The 19171-nt window shown below is 37.2% G+C and overlaps 1 protein-coding gene across 8 annotated transcripts in view; it reads right to left on the minus strand.

Annotated features, from left to right (window-relative positions):
• Positions 1-1136: 1136 nt before the first annotated feature.
• The window catches only part of B3GALNT1 (beta-1,3-N-acetylgalactosaminyltransferase 1 (Globoside blood group)), a 160509-nt gene continuing 142474 nt past the window's right edge, over positions 1137-19171 (minus strand). For 2 of the 8 annotated variants that reach the window (XM_081570741.1, XM_081570745.1), the window contains 4 exons: positions 10297-10363; positions 9109-9175; positions 5965-6060; positions 1137-2963 (listed from right to left, as the gene is read on the minus strand). In XM_081570741.1, the coding sequence (XP_081426867.1) occupies positions 1914-2909 (996 nt within the window). In that variant the 5' untranslated portion in view covers positions 2910-2963; positions 5965-6060; positions 9109-9175; positions 10297-10363 and the 3' untranslated portion in view covers positions 1137-1913. Of the gene's footprint in view, positions 2964-5088; positions 5110-5964; positions 6061-9108; positions 9176-10296; positions 10364-19171 lie in introns of all 8 variants that reach the window. The other 6 variants (XM_081570738.1, XM_081570737.1, XM_081570740.1 and 3 more) reach the window with 4 other exon arrangements.

The following is a 19171-nucleotide window of genomic DNA, read 5'->3' on the forward strand; positions in this document are numbered from 1 at the left end:
TCTAAAACTTGGCAATTATTCACATTTTACTTCTTTTTTTAGTCTTAAAAGTGAAGGGACACTATCTTTTATTTCACAAGTTCTCTTTAAAACTTCTTTGAGTTAGCTTCCCAAACACAAATATAAACAATGCAAATTCAATCAAATCTAATCCTACCACAAATATAACCACCACCTGTGTCTTAGAGAAAGTGACTCCCGGATGGGTGGGAATTAGCAAGGGCATGGATTGATTCCACAGAATATTTAATTTATTTTATGATTTTATTGTGATTGGATCAGGTCTGAGATGAGGGAAATGGAAACAGCCTTGTTATAAGGAATCATACGTTGTAACACCTTTAATTCAAATTAAGCTTCTTTACAGGAAAATTACAAATGTATGAGTGTTCCAAGAGCTGACTATATACTTTCAAGTTCATATTTTCTCCCAACAGATTTGATCTTTTGCCATCATGTAATCCAGAGAAGGAAATGGCGATCCACTCCAGTATTCTTGCCTAGAGAATCCTGTGGACAGAGGAGCCTGGTAGGCTGCCATCTGTAGGGTCGCATGGAGTCGGACATGACTGAAGCGACTTAGCATGCATGCATGCGTGCAATCCAGAGAAAAAGAGTCACTTGTCCCATATCAGGCATAATGGGAAACTGCACAGCCCCAAGAATACAGGGGCAAGGAGTGCTCTTCTTGGACCAACTAGTAGGTCAAAGGTGACCTACGTCACCACTCCTATGAAACAATGCATTTCTCTACAACATGGAAATTAGACTTGAGTTTAGACCACATAGTAGGGCTTTCCTCTTGGTGTGAAACTAGTACCAACAGCAACAGTGTTTTTTTTTTCTTTATTCTTTTTTATTCTCAAACTGATTGTTAATGAAAAAAACATGGAGCAGTTAACTGCAACTCAGATATTAGTCTTCTCTTTCCAACTGAAGCACTGAAATACGATACTCCTTCTCATGATATTCTGGCTATCACATTCGTTTGTTCTTTTTTGGCTTCAGAGTTCTTTCTAAAGGGAAACATGCTACCTGGCATTCTATATTACTCCAAATTTCCAGGCAGAAAAATGAGACAAATGAAGTGACATCTAAAAACACCAGGGATTATGTTTTTAAAAACAAGACAATAATTTTGATCTTCTTGCTTTAATTCTTCTCTATATTACCACGATGAAATATTTATCAAAGTTCAAGAGATTACTGATATACAATAATGACTACACATTAATGGAGCTATTCATCATAAATTCATCACTGAAGTAACTGGAAAAAAAGTTTATTCTGTTTATGCAGTATTGAAACAACCAAAACATTCAAACATCCATAAAGTGTAAAACTCTAAGTATTATTAAATAATAATTAATAATTCTTTAACACTGCAACATTTTCCAAATGACCAAAAACAGATTAAACTTTGTTCAGAAATAACTTCAGTTTCTTTTACACAGAACTGTATATTTAAAAAAACTAGTAATCCATGTAAGATATACACAAAACCCTGAACTAACTAGATGCCTCAATGAATGATACTCCACACTGTTTTGTTGTTATGGATAAATGAGCTTATAATTCAATGAAACCCATTTAAGAAGCTCTAGTCTATAGAATGACATGTTCAAACTGTTTGGTCCTATTAGTTTTATTTAAAAAAATCTCCCATTCCTTTATAAGATGTTTAATTCCTCTGAATATTACCTTTAAAAGGCTTGACTTGATTGTTGTCACAATAAACCACAGGTCAAGTGCAACCCTCCAGTCTCCAATCTGTAGGCTCTACATGAGTTTCAGCTTTGTGTAAGCCACACAGTGACCTTCTCATGGGTTTTTCATTGGCTATTCCACAGTCTAACGTTAACACTTTCCACAAAGTATCCCTCCCTTCTCTAGGCTTTGGGTAGAATGTCAAATTAATAATGACATGTGGTGTTCCTTAGCATAACCTGCCAAAATGTGATGATTTCCTTGGAAGAAAAGCCATGGGCTGCGATCACGCGTCTGAGCTGACAGACATCCAAATGGATCCTATATAAAAAGAAAAGGTTGGTGTCTTCTGGAATATGAATGTCCACTTTTAATAAAGTCAAACAGATCCCAACATAAACATCTTCAAACTTGATGGGTTTTACGTGACTCATCATTTCATAGATTCTCGGCACCAAATCTCTGGACATTATATAACCCAACCCACTGCAGTAAGGCGGGAACACCTTGAAGGGATATTCCTGGTATGAAATATGGGTTTTTTGGTAAAATCCTCTATAGGAATAATTATCAATTAGAGGATAACCTGTGAAAAACTTCTCTGAGTGGTTTAAATTTAAAAGATACTTCACTAAATTGCCAGTGTTGACAAAAACATCAGTGTCTGTCTTCATGATATACCTGGCGTTGGGGCAAAACTCAGTTACCCACCTAAATGCCATAATGGTTTTCAAGGTCAGATTATTGTATGTGTCTAAAAAATCCTGTCGTATTATGTCCCCATAAAGGAGGTGTTCATCCTCTAAGGATAATGCTAACACTTTGCCTTCCTTTTCAGCCTGTTGGCCTAATAAGAAAAACGTAAGGACTTCATATCCCCACCAAGACTTCTTTTCACCCCAAGTAACTCTAATGGCCTGCCTGGCTTTCACATCTGAGGGGTGTGAGGTCACCAGGATGACAAGAAATGGGTTTTGATGAGAGCAATTTGAATGCTCTCGAAGTGTGAAGCGGAAGTCTTGTCTGTAAATGGGCTCATACTCATAGAAGTACATCCAGTTCACACGTTCTATCACATTGTAGTGTGGCAGACTGAGGTACCACATCACCAGGAAACTCAGCAGCGACAGCAGCAGGAGGCTCCATTTCAGGGATCTGAGTGACATCCTAGCCGGAAGGGTGGTCAGGAGTGCCGGGGCCATTCACAGCAGCTCAGAAGCATGCAAGCCTCGGGTTCTGGAAGATTTATCAAAGACCTGCTTAGTATGCCATCACCCAAAACACATTTCCAAATGATACCTGATCACCTCCTTAAAAGAAAAAGAATTGGGGAAACAAATGCATCAAAGCAAAACCAAATACCCTGACCTGAGTCTACTTAACTTCATTTAACTATAAGTAAATGGATACCCACAACCAAAAGTATATTTCAGCATTTTATATCAAGACCAATGTTAAAAACATATTCTTAATTATTTGGGGAAAATTAATTCTTCCTGCTTGACATAAAATAACTGCGGAAATAATTCTTTACTTCTTTTTCATAATAGTAGGGAAGCAATTTGTTTTATTTTTACTGTAGATTTATTTTGTAACTCCACTCCCCCATTACTCATCTCCTTCTGTCCCTCTGGATATCCAGGATAAAATCATTACTGAAAAGAAATATTATCAGCAACAAAACCATTCATGTGAAGAGATATTATCAGCGACATGTCCAAACAGACCAAGGGTCCTTCTCAGCTGTGGGATCTGACGTGATTCTAGCAAATCTAGAGTAAGAAAAGGGCTACAATTATTCTTGGTGACCTGCTTGATATGGGATGAGATAAAGGTGGAGATACTTCCCCTGAAAGGCTAATCTTCCAAACATAGACAGAATAACCATCTCTGGAGTTTTTAAATGCACAAGACTATGAAATAGCTTTTTCTTGCCTCGAATACCACCCCAGTCCCCTTTCCAACTCACTCGAAAGTGAAAGTCACGCAGTCGTGTCTGACTCTTTGCAATCCCATGGACTATACAGCCCATGGAATTCTCCAGGCCAGAATACTGCAGTGGGTAGCCTTTCCCTTCTCCAGGGCATCTTCCCAACCCAGGGATTGAACCCCGGTCTCCAGCATTGCAGGCGGATTCTTTATCAGCTGAGCCACAAGGGAAGCCCAAGAATACTGGAGTGGTAGCCTATCCCTTCTCCAGAGGATCTTCCCAACCCAGGAATCAAACCAGGATCTCCTGCATTGAAGGTGGATTCTTTATCAACTGAGCTATAAGGGAAGCTCCTCTTCAGTCTCTTAATGTATATAAAAACAACAGGATCTCAAGACTCCTCCTTTCCATCTGGCCATATCTTAGCAGCCCTGACTACTTCTGGCCACAATAATCTTTCCTATCTCTAATGTTTTTTATATTTTAAGTCACATAGTACAGTGGAATGCTTCGGCAAACTCTCTAGTTTGGTTTCATGTTTGTTTATGTGTCTTGCCTTTCCACTTATATCCTATGACCTTATTGGAAAAGAATGTTTTTCTTTTGACAAGCGTCAGTATAGTTGCTTAAAACTCAACATCAAAAAAACTAAGATCGTGGCATATGGTCCCATCACTTCACAGTAAATAGAAGGGGAAAAAGCAGAAGCAGTGACAGATTTTATTTTCTTGGGCTCCAAGAAAATAATGGTGACTGAAGCCATGAAATTAAAAAACACTTGCTCCTTGGAGGGAAAACTATAACAAACCTAGACACCATATTAAAAAGTAGAGACATCACTTTGCCAACAAAGGTCTGTATAGTCAAAGCTATGGTTTTTCCAGTAGTCATGTATGGATATGAGAGTTGGCCCATAAAAAAGGCTGAGTGCTGAAGAATTGGTGCTTTCGAATTGTGGGGGCTAGAGAAGACTCTTCAGAGTTCCCTGGATTGCAAGGAGATCAAGCCAGTCAATCTCAAAGGAAATCAATCCTGAATATTCATTGGAAGGACTGATGCTGAAGCTGAAACTCCAATACTTTGGCCACCTGATGCGAAGAGCTGACTCATTGGAAAAGACCCTGATGCTGAGAAAGATTGAAGGCAAAAGGAAAAGAGGGTGGCAGAGGATGAGATGGTTAGATAGCATCACCGACTCAATGGACATGAATTTGAGCAAACTCTGGAAGATAGTGAAGGAAGAGAGAGGAGCCTGGTGTGCTGCAGTCCATGAGCAAAGAGTCAGACACGACTTAAAAGACCGAACAACAACAAAGTACACAGAGACAGACCTACAGCAGAAGTGCAATGGACAATGACTTGTTTGACACGCCATGTCTATTTCTATAAGGATAAAATATAGGTCTGGCCATCCCACCCCCATCCTTCCTTCTCCCCATTAATAGTCTTACCCAGCCAGTTCCCAGAGAAACCTGAAACAAAACAGACCTTGAATGAGAATTATGGAGGAAATTAATATCTTCTTGCTCTTTTCCCTCACCTGCCCACTAGACACAGCATAACCCTAGGGGGTGAGCAACATCTAATCTTAGCCACTGATTCCTGTACATTAATTACAACAGTTATCAAATGGCAGTTTTACATCTCATTCTAATGAATCAACACATTATAACAAATTACAGACAATAGAAGGATCCTGAGTAATGCACACACAGCAATGGAGGCCCAGCTACTCTTCAATAATGGGAACAATTCAAAACAGCAAATATTACTATAAAAGTTATCCTATATGCATTCTACAAGCCATAGTTCACAAATGTGAAATTGTGTCTGTGTTATTACGTCTATTGCTTATGGGCCTATGAAGAAAACACAGTAGCAGAAAAAAGAAAAGGAATGGTCTATTCCAAAAGCAGGGGGAAGGTCTTTCAGGACTGGCTGGAACAGACTTCAGGCTACCTACAACACAGGTGGCTCCAAAGGTGAAGACTAGAGTCCAAACCCAGCTCTGTTCTTTACCAACCAAGCTCGGGGCATGTTATTTCTCTCTGGAAGCCCCAGTTTCTTCGTCTCTGCACTGAAGATGTCAATACGGTGTGAATTAGTGACAGTGTGTGCAAAGCATCTGGACAGTGTCAGGTACACAACACACAGAGGCTGTCATCACGAGCCATATTCCACCCTTGGCGTCTGTTTCTTCCTGTTTATGTTCATTAAATTGACTTTTATTGTTGAAAGGGATTGTCCTAAAGAAATAATCTTGATGAATTCTTCTTAACTTGAAGAAATGTATGTTTCAAAGTCATAAACAGATTTCTATTTCTTACCTTCTTTCTTGATTTTTCTCTTCTGAGTGAAAGACCTTCAATTTCACCAACTGAGCATTTGATAGCAAGCAGTGGTCAAAATAATGCTTGCAATTTCTGTAAGATATACAAGAAGCTTAAGAAGCATTTACTTATGGGTCAGGGGATCAGAGGTCAGAGAGGGAAAGGGAACCCCCTTCCCTATTTCAATTTCTTTCTAAAGTGAAACATGTGCTGAAAAAAAAGTTAAAGAAAACCCCACCAGTTCATAGAACTCATAAAGTTCATGGATTCATCATGAACGGCACTTGGTATTCAAGATGCAAACCCTCTAAGTCCTCATGTCAGCTGGTATCTTATGTCATCCTACCACAGTTCCACTTCCCCCGATAAAGAACTCAGGGTCACTAAAAGAAGTGAAACACAAAACTTCTAAGAGACATTTTGCTTGTATTCTCTCTTTAATTCTTTTTCAAACACGTACACAGAAGGTAACCCAGACGTGAGACTGTCAGCTTCTTCCCAATCCACTCTTTCCCTCATTGAACCTCCGATTCTGCTCACAAATACCCAAGACACATTAGTAAACTGAAAACTATACAGCATATCTCACTTCTTGCCACAATTCAGGGTGTTCAATGTACCTTGATTTTCATCAGTCAAGTTTAAAAAGCAGAACAGAATGTGAAAAACAGGAAGGTACTACATCATATGATATGATATGATATGATATATAACCCATTTAGAGTGTTTTTGGTATAAAGAGTGATATATCACTGTAAGATATACAAGATATCTTGTATAAGGAGTGATATCACTTCTTATACCAAAAACACTCCAAATGGGTTAAAGATTCTAAATGCAAAAAAAATAAACTAGTAAGAACATTAAAAGAAAATATGAGTGAACATTCTAATAATTTTGAAGTAGGGGAGAACTTTTCAATTTTCCCATGTAAGGAAACAACCCAGAACTCATAAAGGAAATTTTGATCAAATAAAAATTTCAAAAAATTCTTGAACAAGGTTGAAAACCAAAAAAACAAAAAACAGTAACAATAAAAAGCACGAATTTGAAAGATAAAAAAAAAAGGATATTTATAATAAAGAATTTATCAGCCAAATAAGAAAAAGGTCCACACAGCTTAATAAGCAATGGATAAATGCAAAAAGAGAATAAATGGCCAAAAGGAAAATTTTCAAAATAATTACAAAAGATAAATAAAACAAGAAAAGATACTCAAACTCACTCAGTAAGATACTCAAAAGATAGTAAGCAGAGATATTGACAAAAATCTCAAACTGGAAACTTAAAGGGAAAAAATGACAATGCTCAGTTTGTGTGAGGAAAAGAGGCATTCTTGGATACTTTCTGGAGAGAAAAATATGTATAAAAAACGTGAATGTGCACCCTCTTTGACTAATATCACTGCAAGCAATTTATCTTAAAGACATTTTCAGGCAACTGTGCATACTTTATAAAATAAAAATAATTTAAAAGCCTCACAATAGGGAATTGATTAAATAAAATTATGACACATCTATACAATAGTATGTGCATGCTTTGTTGCTTCAGTTGTGTCCAACTCTTTGCAACCCTATGGACTGTAGCCTGCCAGGCTCCTCTGTCCATGTGATTGTCCAGGTAGGAATACTGGCACGGGTTGCCATGCCTTCCTCCAGGAGATCTTCTCGACCCTATACATTTATTCAGTGTTATATACAATGACATTCATTTATATTCCCTTGATAATTACTAAGTGAAAAATGCAGTAGTAAAACTACATATATAGTATGATTCCTTTTGAAAGATGAAAAGACAAGTCTCTATAAATCCATATAGCTATACATGCAGAGGAAGATGTGTTCTAGAAGGATGTGTTCCAATATGTCAACAGTTTCAATTCTGTGGGATTTCTGGAAAGATTTCTTTCTTTCCTTTTCTTTTCTTATCATTTGAATTTTCCACACAATTTGTGCATTGTCTTTGTAAACAGATTTAAAAAAGTGAAAAAAAATGGACTTCATGCTTACATGTCTCAAAGTTCTACTGAATGATAGTAACCCTAAGCTGGCAGTTAGGACCTCTAATTTCATCTTATCCCAGCTGCTCTTCTCCCAAGATGTGAGCAAGTACAATTCATGTTATTTCTAGTAGGTATTATTCTCTTTTATCTTAGTAAATATGATCTCAATACAGTAACCAATGCTTTTTAAAATCCACTCAAAACACAGTAATTCTAATATAACTCGAATAGGATATATATTGGGCTTCCCTGGTAACTCAGATGGTAAAGAATTCGTCTGCAATGCAGGAGACTTGGGTTTGATCCTTGAGTTGGGAAGATCCCTTGGAGCAGAGAATGGCAACCCACTCCAGTATTCTTGCCTGGAGAATTTCATGCACAGAGGAGCCTGGTGGGCTACAGCCCATAAAGTCTCAAAGAATCGGACACAACTGAGCGACTAACACTTTCACTTTCAGGAGGTATATTAGCTAATAATAATAGCATTATATATACACACAAAACAGTTTATAAAGTGTTTCAACAAATATTATTAGTTACCCCCAATAACCCTACCCTGTGGGCCAACTGGTTTTACTGTACATAATTTACAGGTGAATGTAAGAGAGTTCAGGTGAAATGAAGATGAAATAACAACATTCTGAAACAGATAAGGACTTGTAAAGTGCACAAACTCTAGCTAAAAGAAGTATCAAGGGAATGTATTTTAGTATGAAGAAAAATGAACCCAGGAGGAAGGAAAGGAATGCAACAAACAAAGGTAAATAAAGAGATTATTGAAAGATAATGAAAACTAACAAATACACAGAGTAAAAGAGAGAGCACAAAAAGTACTTTTTGGTGTGGTTAAAAAGTGAATCCAAAATACTATAGAAAAATGACATGGTTGCTGTAAAGGGAGTTTCACTTAATGCATATTAATCTTCAGAGTGACCACTGAAAGAACAGATACAGAACATATACATTTCCACACAGATTAAGAAATAAAAGAAACAAAGCAAGCTAATAGTTTAACAGAGCACAGGAGAAGAAGAAAAAAAAAAAAGCAGAGAAAATGCATGGCAAATGGAAAAGCACAAGAGAAGACAGCAAAACTAAATTCAAATGTATCATTAGAGTAAAGATAAATGTAAACTCACCTACTGAAAAACAGAGACTCTCAGATTGGCTTAAAATTCTGCTGTATACTGCTTATAAGACACATGCCTAAAACAAAACAACACAAAAATTTGAAAATTGGGAAATTTTTTAAAAATCAGGAAATCAGAAATCTGCTGTGGTTATTTATTAACATCATGTATTTTAAATGAGCAGCATTTAAAAGGGACAAGGCAGGCTTCGCTGGTGGCTCAGTGGTAAAGAATCTGCCTGCCGATGCAGGGGACATGGGTCCTACCCCTGGTCCAGGAAGACCCCACAAGCCACAGAGTGACTAAGCCTGTGAGCCGCTACTGAGTCTGTGCTCCAAAACCATGGGAGCCACAACCACTGAGCCCATGTGCTGCAACTGCTGAAGCCCTCAAGCCTAGAGCCTGCGCTTTACAACAAGAGAAGCCCCCCCAACGAGAAGCCTGCACGCTGCAACTAGAGAGTGCCCATTCACCACAACCAGAGAAAAGCCCACAGCCAAAAATGAATTTTAAAACTAAATAAATTAATTAAAAAAAGAGACAAGGAGATTTTGTTGCTAATAAAAGGAATCATCCAAAAAGATAATTTAACAATCATGAAGCTACATAAAGATAGAAACATAGGCTCAAAATATATAAAGTGAATCTTGAAAAGTGTGAGTACAAATGGAAAAATCTATAATCCTAACAGGAGATTTTTAACAAATCTCTCTAAATGACTAATAGATCAAGCAGACAAAAAATAGGGATATGAGTGTTTCAAATAACATTATTAATATTAGTAATAGTCTTGATTTAGGACTTTTCATTCAGTTAAAAAGAATAGGAATATTCTTTTCAAGACCACATGAAAACATTAATTAAAAAACTGATCATATTAGGTTACATAAGCTGTCTCTAAAATTCAAAATTCACTTTAACACAGGCCCCAGTCTGATCACAGTATTATTTTCATGTATTGAAACATATATATATATACAATATATAATACAATGTACAATACATATACAATATATACAATATAATATATATATTATATATATATAATATTATTTCATATATATTATTTAACTACAAAAACAAAACTCGAAAAACACAAAAAAAGAAACCTGTCTGGAAGCTCAAAACTCTCACAAACCCAACTTTTGTTTAATCCATAAACTTAAACAGAACACCATAGTGGTAATTACAAAATACCTGCAACTGAATGCCAGCAATTTCAATTTCAATGAGGCAGCTGTAACATCAACCCTTTCCTTGAAAACTATTGGGGAGAAGACAAGTAAATTTTTATTGTTGTTGTTTTGCTTTAAAAGAGTGATCTATAGTTCAGGAGAGGCAAATAGTTCCAAGTGAAAAGGAAAAGCTCTTCTTTACAGAAAAATGACAATTATGAATGTAAGTAGAATGACAGAATAGAAAATTATGTTGCAACATTTCATGAAATTACTGATTATCAATGATTATCAATCAGTGTTTTAATCATCAAACAAAAGATTGATGGGGAATTAGACATTGTATGGTACCAAAGTAATACAACAAAGATTACGTCTTACTTGTAAGGACTGAAAAAAGGTAAAATTCACAATGGAGGAATCAAACTGCTACCACTCTCATTCAATCACCAATCTCAGCATTATAAATAATGAAACATGGATCATGTGTTTCCCAATGAGATACAATGAAGTGTACATCCTAGCCAAAATGTTTAACAGGAATCTAATCACATTTTATATGAAATACAGAGGACAGAAGAAAAAGCTAAGAACTCCACAAGGAAACACTCAAACAAACCCAGGAGGTGGAGTATTCTGTGATAACTAGCATGGGGTCTGCAGCTAGTCAATCCCATAAAATAAGCAATGACTCTGGAGTAAAGAAGATTAAGGGAATGTACACAATTGCAATGTACGATCCCAGACTGGATCTTGGAAAAATTGAAGATGATCAAGATATTAGGTGATGCAAAAAAGATTACTGATTTTGTTAGGTGTGATAATGTTAACTGAGAATGTCCCTGGGTAAATAAATTGCTATATCCACCAATGGAATACTATTCAGCTATAAAAAGCAAGTACTGACACAGGCTATATAACATTTTATTTAAGAACTCAGAACACCGAGATGGCTTCACTGGGGAATTCTACCAAACATAAAGAAGAACTTAAGTCATCATCACCCCGATACCAAAACCAGACGATACCAAAAAGAAAATTACGGGCTGATATCTTGGATGAATACAGATGCAAAAATTCTCAACAGAAATTAGCAAATCAAATCTAAGAAAAAGATCATACGAGATCATCATGTTGGATTTATCCCCAGGTCACAAGGATGGTTCAATGTACGCAAATCAATCAATGTGATACACCACATCAACAAAAGAAAAGACAAAACCACATGATCATTTCAACATATGCAGAAAAAGCATCTGATAAAATTCAACATCCATTCATGACAAAAACTCTTATCAAAGTGGGTATTAAGGGAACACATCTCAATATAATAGAAACTGTTTATTACAAACCTTCAACCAACATAACACTCAACAGTGAAAAGCTAAAAGCCATCCCTGACTAAAATCTGTAATAAGACAAGGATGCCCAGTCTCACCACTTCTATTCAACATAGTATTGGAAGTTCTATCCACAGCAGTCAGACAAGAAAAGGATACAAAAGGTACCCAGATTAGAAGGGAAGAGGTAAAACTGTCATTATAGGCAGATGACATGATTCTATATATAGAAAACCCTAAAGACTCCACACAAAAACTACTAGACAAACAAACTCAGTAAGGTAACAGGATACAAAATTACGATACAGAAATCTGCTGCATTTCTTTACACTGGGCTTCCCTGGCGGCTCAGTTGGTAAAGGATCTGCCTGCAATGCAGGAGACCTGCATTTCTTTACACTGACAGTGTAACTTTTAAAATCGCATCAAAAACAAACAAAAAAACTTTGACCAAGGAGGTTAAAGACTTACATGTGGAGAACTATAAGACATTGATAAAAGAAACTGAGGCTGATTCAAAGAAATAAAAAGAAAGCCCGTGCTTTTGGATTGGAAGAATTAATATTGTTAAAATGACCATACTTACCCAAAGCAATCTACAGAACTAATGTTATCTCTCTTAAATTACACATGGCATTTTTCACAGAACTAGAACAAATAATCCTAAAATTTATATGGAATCATGAAAGACCCAGAATTACCAAAGCAATCCTGAGGAAAAAGATCAAAACTGGAGGCTTAATCCTCCCAGGCTTCAGGCAATATTACAAAGTGACAATAATCAAAACAACATGGCATTGGCACAAAAATAGATACATGAATCAATGGAACAGAATAGAGAGCCCAGAAATAAACCTATACACCTATGGTCATTGAATCTTTGACAAAGGAAGCAAGAATAAAATATATCATGGAGGAAAGACAATCTTTTCAACAAATTGTGTTGAGAAAGCTGGAAAGCTGCATGTAAACCAAAGAAATTAGAACACTCCCTCACATCATACACCAAATCAAAACGGCTTAAAGACTTAAATATAAATGAAGTGAAAGTTGCTTAGTCATGTCCAACTGTTTGCAACCCCATGGACCATAATCTATGGAATTCTCCAGCCCAGAATACTGGAGTGGGTAGACTTTCCCTTCTCCCGGGGATCTTCCCAACCCAGGGACTGAACCCAGGTCTCCCACATCGCAGGTGGATTCTTTATCAGCTGAGCCACAAGGGAAGCCCAAGACATGACACAATAAAGCTCCTAAGAGAGAACACTGGCAACACATTCTCTAACATAAACTGTAGCAATGTTTTCTTAGGTCTGTCTCCTAAGGCATCAGAAAAAAAAACAAAAATAAATGAATGGGATCTAATTAAACTTACAAGTTTTTGCAAAGACAGGAACCTGTAAACAAAATGCAAAGACAAACCCAAGACTGGGAAAAATATTTGCAAATGATGCAACTGACAAGGGCTTAATTTCTAAAATACACAAACTGCTCACACAATAACAAAAAAAGGAAACTCAATCCAAAAATGGGCAGACCTAAATAGACATTTCTCTAATGAAAACACACAGATGGCCAATAGGCACATGAAAAGATGTTCAATTTTGCTAATTATTAGAGAACTGCAAATCAAAACTACAATTAGGTATCACTTCAATAGGTCATTAAAAAGTCTATAGATAACAAATGCTGAAGAGGTGTAGAGAAAAGGGAATGCAAATTGGTACAGCCACTATAGAAAGCAGCATGGAGGTTCCTTACAAAACTAAGAATAGAGTTACAATATGATCCAGCAACTCTACTCCTTGGCATATACCCAGAAAAAACTCTAATTTGAAAAGATACCTGAAGCCCAGTGTTTATAATAGCACTATTTACAATAGCCAAGATATGTAAGCAAACTAAATGTCCACCAAAAGATGAATGAATAAAAAAAAAATGTGGAAAATTATCAGCCGTAAAAAAGAATAAAATAATGCTAACTACAGCAACCTGAACGGACCTAAAGATTATCACGCTAAGTGAAGTCAGAGAAAGACAAATACCATATGGTATTATTTATACATGGAATCTCAAAGAGGATATAAATGAACTTATTTACAAAACAGAAACAGACTCACAGACATAGAAAACAAATTTATGATTACCAAAGGGGAAGAGGGATATGAGATAAATGAGGAGCTTGGGATTGGCAGATACAAACAACTATATGTAAAACAGATAAACAACAAGGTCTAAGTACATAACACAGAGAACTATATTCAATATCCTGTCTGCTCACGCTTGTGCTCAATTGTGTATGACTCTTAGTGACTCTTTGGACTGTAACCCACCGGGCTCCTCTGTCCATGGGATTCTCCAGGCAAGAGCACTGGAGTGGGCTGCCATTTCCTCCTTCAGGGCATCTTCCCGACCCAAGAATCAAACCTGCGTCTCCTGCGGCTCCTCCATTGGCAGGTGGATTCTTTACCACTGAACCACCTGGGAAGCCCATATTCTCTAAGTACTGACATGGAATATATACAAGTGAAGAAGTATAGAACAATGTTTATAATATGTTAACTTTTGTGTTAGAAAGGTAGAAGAAATAAAGCAAACATTTGTATGTACATAAGAAAAACAATGTCAGAGAGCAACAGGGTAGAGAAGAAAGAAAGATGAGAGCACTCCTTTTTGTATTACTTTGTTACACTACTTGCTATCACTTTGTTAGATTAGTCAATCTAACTTTGTATTACTTTGTAATATTACTTTTACATTAACAATGCAATATTACTAAGTAACAATGTAATATAACAATGTAATATTAGTAACAATTAATTACTAATATTATGGGGCTTCCCTTATAGTTCAGTTGGGAAAGAATCTGCCTGCAATGCAGGACACCTGGGTTCAATTCCTGGGTCGGGAAGATCTCCTGGAGAAGGAAGTGGCCACCCACTTCAGTATCCTTGCCTGGAGAATCTCATGGACAGAGGAGCCTGGGGGGCTACACTCCATGGGGTTGCAAGAGTCAGACATGACTTAGCGACTAAACCACCACCACTAATATTATAATTAGTAATTGTAATATTATATTGTTATATTACATCATCACTTATACATATTTTAAATATTATTTGATTCTTAGGATACTTGAATACATTACAATTCAAAACAAGGAAAATAAAATTTTTCCCTCCCCATTTAAAAAAGTGCTGCATATAAGAATGCACTGGATATAATTAAAACAATCCTTACAGAAAATTAACTTTTAAAAATAATGTACTTTTTTCAAAAAAAGTAGTATTACTTTATACATTTTTTGCATCTATGTGATATATTTTTACTGGCATATAGTTTACATACAGTAAAGTTCATCATTTTTATAAGTTTTGATGCTCATGTAACCACCAACACAATTAAGACACGAAACAGCTCCATCACAACAATCTAGTAGCGTTCCTTTTTAATCAATTCTTCCCCTAACCCCCAGGCAACAACCGATTTTTTCATCCCTATAGTTTTGTCTTTACCAGAAAGCACATAAATGAAATAATATGTTATGCAGACTTTTTAGTCTGTCTTCTTTCATCAGCATTAACAGATAACATAGTGGCTCAGATGGTAAAGAATCTGCCAGCAATGTGGGAGACCCAGGTTTGATCCCTGGAGAAGCGAATCCTCACTTCAACCCAGTCCAATATTCTTGCCTGGGGAATTCCATGGACAGAGGAGCCTGGGGGGCTACACAGTCCATGGGGTTGCAAAGAGTCAGACAGAACTGAACAACTTTCACTTTCACTATTTTAAAAAACAGATTAAAATAAATGATCTGAGTACAAGAAGTTCAAAAAGTTCCAATGTTACTACTAAGAAAATAAAAGGAACAATAAGATAAAACAGAAAATAATGAAAAACAAAAAACCAATAAGGACGAATTAGCAACTAAACAATGAACAAAAGATAATAGATAAAATAAAACCTGTGTGTCTTTCAGTGGAATCCGACAAGACAGTTAAAAGAAATGAACTAGATGAGTTTGGGTGGGCTCCGGGAGTTGGTGTTGGACAGGGAGGCCTGGAGTGCTGCAGCTCATGGGGTCGCAAAGTCGGACACGACTGAGTGACTGAACTGAACTGAACTGATTCATTTGAACAGTTCTCAAAATTAAAATGTTGAGTAAAAAATACAAGTTGAATGATTACACCATTATATATACATGATATATAATACCATTTAGATAAACAGTTGTAAACTGTATACAAGAAAGAGCGAATTTTTAGAAGCAGCTATAAAACTATTTTTTAAAGGAACACCTTCCACACTAAGCAGTATGGGTGTTACTATGAAAGAATGAAGGAGGCATGTGGGAAACGTGGGAAAAAGTAGATTAGACACAAAACTCAGAGTGATAGACATGTAGGTTTTCTCTTATATTCATAGTTTTCTTTGTATTTTAAATTTATCAAAACAGGAAAAAAACCATAACAAAAATGCAATTAGACAGCTCACTCTCCATCTTGGTTGCAGCACTTAACGGCTGCGTGACCTTGGAGAAGTTAACTTCTCAAAAGCATCTTCTTCCAGATATAAATCAAGCATCGATACCAATTTGGTTATTTTGAGGTTTACGTGGGGAACATGAATTAACCAGTCAGCACTGGGGCACTCAGCAGTTCATGAAGGTAAATGACATCCAGCCATACAGACAAAGGCCCATACTGTAATGCTGCAGAAATCCAGCTGGCCTCACCTGAGCTCTGGCAGCAGCTCATGCTGTGACAGCCAGAGCAACTTAGGAAGGCTGAGTAGGAGGCTTGGAACCCTGACACTGTTCTAAATCCCATGCCCAAGGGGAGGGACAGAAAGAAAAACCTAAACATTAATGCATAGAAAAACACAAAAGGGCTCAACACAGACACTATGATTTTATTACTGACTTCCTAAATAATAATATCACTTTTCACTGTCAAGAAATAAATTATATTTATCATTTTAAAATGCTTTCCATTTTCTAAAAAATAAACTTGTGATTGTATTAACTGCACAGGCATTCACCAAGTAGACTCTAAATAATTTACACTAAGCAAATCATCTTCTCTGTCTCACAAATTTAGGACAATGCTGGGTACACAGCAGGTTACCAGTAATTACTTGTTGATTTGGTGGTTGAGGTACGACAGCTTCCCAGGAGATGCTAGTGGTAAAAAACCCGCCTGCCAAAACAGGAGACATAAGAGATGCAGGCTCGATCCCTGTGTCAGGAAGATCCCTTGCAGAAGGAAATGGCAACCCACTCCAGTACTCATGCCTGGAGAATCCCATGGACAGAGGAGCCTGGTGGGAGCCTGGTGGGCTACAGCCCATAGCGTTGCAGAGTCAGACATGACTGAAGCAACTTAGCATTATCATCACTATGACAGCTGAAGAAAAATCTCAAATAATAGAAAAGCCCAGAAAACCTCCAGAGACAAAACAGTTGTCAGCTTCTAGATTATTAAGTATGCAAATGCTTTAAATATCCAATGAAACCACCATCCTCGGAGAAGGAACTGGCGTCTCAGTTATTAAGCACAGGACTTTATGGCAGCCAAAGATGGCTGCATCTGTGTCTTACCTTCAGGTGTTATAGGACCTCAAAAGGGCTGTGACAAAAAAACTGGAAATCATTCAAACTATTTTTTTTCATTCAAACTATTATTACTTTTTTTTTTAATTGGGGTATAGTTGCTTTACAATTGTATTGGTTTCTGCTGTACAACAAAGTGAATCAGCTATAAGTATACATATATCTCCTATCTCCTCAACCTCAGCTCAGCTGGTAAACAATCCACCTACAATCCAGGAGACTCTGGTTCAATTCCTGGGTCAGGAAGATCCCTGGAGAAGGGATAGGCTACCCAATCCAGTATTCTGGCCTGGAGAATTCCATGGACCGTATAGTCCATGGGGTTGCAAAGAATTGGACATGACTTAGAGACTGTCACTTCCTCAACCTCCCTCCCACCCCCATTCCACTCTTACAGTTCACCACAGAGCACCAAGCTGAACTCCCTGGGCTGTACAGAGCTTCCCACTAGCTATAAATTTTACATACAGTAGTGTATATATGGAGAGTTTTTCAGAGTTTTTAATATATTAATGTACATTTTCTGAGAAGAGGATATGTATGTTGTGCAACGTTTCTCAAACTTATCTGAACAAAGAACCTATTTTAAATTTCACAGCCTCTGGCAAGACTAGAATTCTGCATTTCGGGAAATCCTATCCTAGAACATCTTGCATTCACTGAATTGTGAAATTTTAATAATTTAACAAATAAATATTTAAATAGTTGAAATAAAAACAAAAACAAAAAGCTGAACAAACTGGCTCAATTAACGGAAATTGAAAAATCTTCACTGAGATACAACTGAGTAGCCCAATGACATGGCTACTATACCTCAGGCAGAACAGGCAACCATGTGTATGTCTGTTTAAGGACACCCAAAAATGTTCATGAAAGTTCTTAATAGCACACTATTCATGACAGCCCCAACCTGGAAACAACCCATGATAGAAGAAAGAAAGAAATTTAGAGAATAGCACTTTATGCAAAATGAAGACAAACTACAACTTCCATGACACCATGGAGAATCTCTCAACCATAATGGTAGGCTAAAGAAGCCAGGTACCTGAAGAAGAGACATCATGATGCTGTTTGCACAAAGTTGAAAAGCAGGCAGAAGTAATCTATGGTGTTAGAATTCAGGACAGTGGTAACCCCTGGGGAGAGGGAGGAAATACAATTGGGAGAGTCTGGAGGGGACTTTTAGGGGTGCTGGCCATGTGCTATTTCTATATCTAGATGGTGGCTACAGGTGTGGTCACTCTAATATTTATCTTCTAACTTGTACACTTTTCTTTTTGCATGCCATACTCCAACAGAAAGGTAAAAAGAGCTTGGCAGTTCAATCAGTTATCTGTTTATTCAGATACTGTGTGCAATCTGTGTAGGCAGGTATCCACATGATATGCTGGCCCTGGGTGTCCCAGCTATGGGAAGAGCACCAGGCACTAAGTCATGTCATCTTTAAGAGAGTCCACAATTTAAGCAGCTTTTAAGACCTTTACTGTTCATATTTAGCAGGTGAGTAAACTAAGGCTTAGGGAGAGTTGGTATCTTGCCCAAAGTCACAGGCTATAAATAAAGGTAAACACAGGTACAAATACAGGTAGAACCAAAATCAAACAGAACTCCAAACCTCACATTCCTGGCCACTGCCCTTTCTATCCTAGGGCATCTGCTGCAACCCTCATGACCAGAGCTACCCTGAGCGGGATGAAACTTCTTCTAACCACTGAACCTTGAGAGAAACAGTCAAGTGGCATCACAGCCTTACCATCTTTATACAGCAAGACTCAAGATGCCCATTCTCAAAACCTAACATATAAGTTATTAACAACAGTCAAAAATAATAACTAACGATTCATGCAGGTATGGACTTTTCATTTTGCATAAGAAACAAGCTGGGTACAAGAAAATAAACTGGAGTCATGGGTGGAGGGATCAGGTCAAATACAAGGGTTCCGGGG

The sequence above is a fragment of the Giraffa tippelskirchi genome, chromosome 2 (genome assembly GCF_054371585.1).
Source record: "Giraffa tippelskirchi isolate mGirTip1 chromosome 2, T2T-mGirTip1v1.2.pri, whole genome shotgun sequence".
In the NCBI taxonomy this organism is placed as follows: domain Eukaryota; kingdom Metazoa; phylum Chordata; class Mammalia; order Artiodactyla; family Giraffidae; genus Giraffa; species Giraffa tippelskirchi.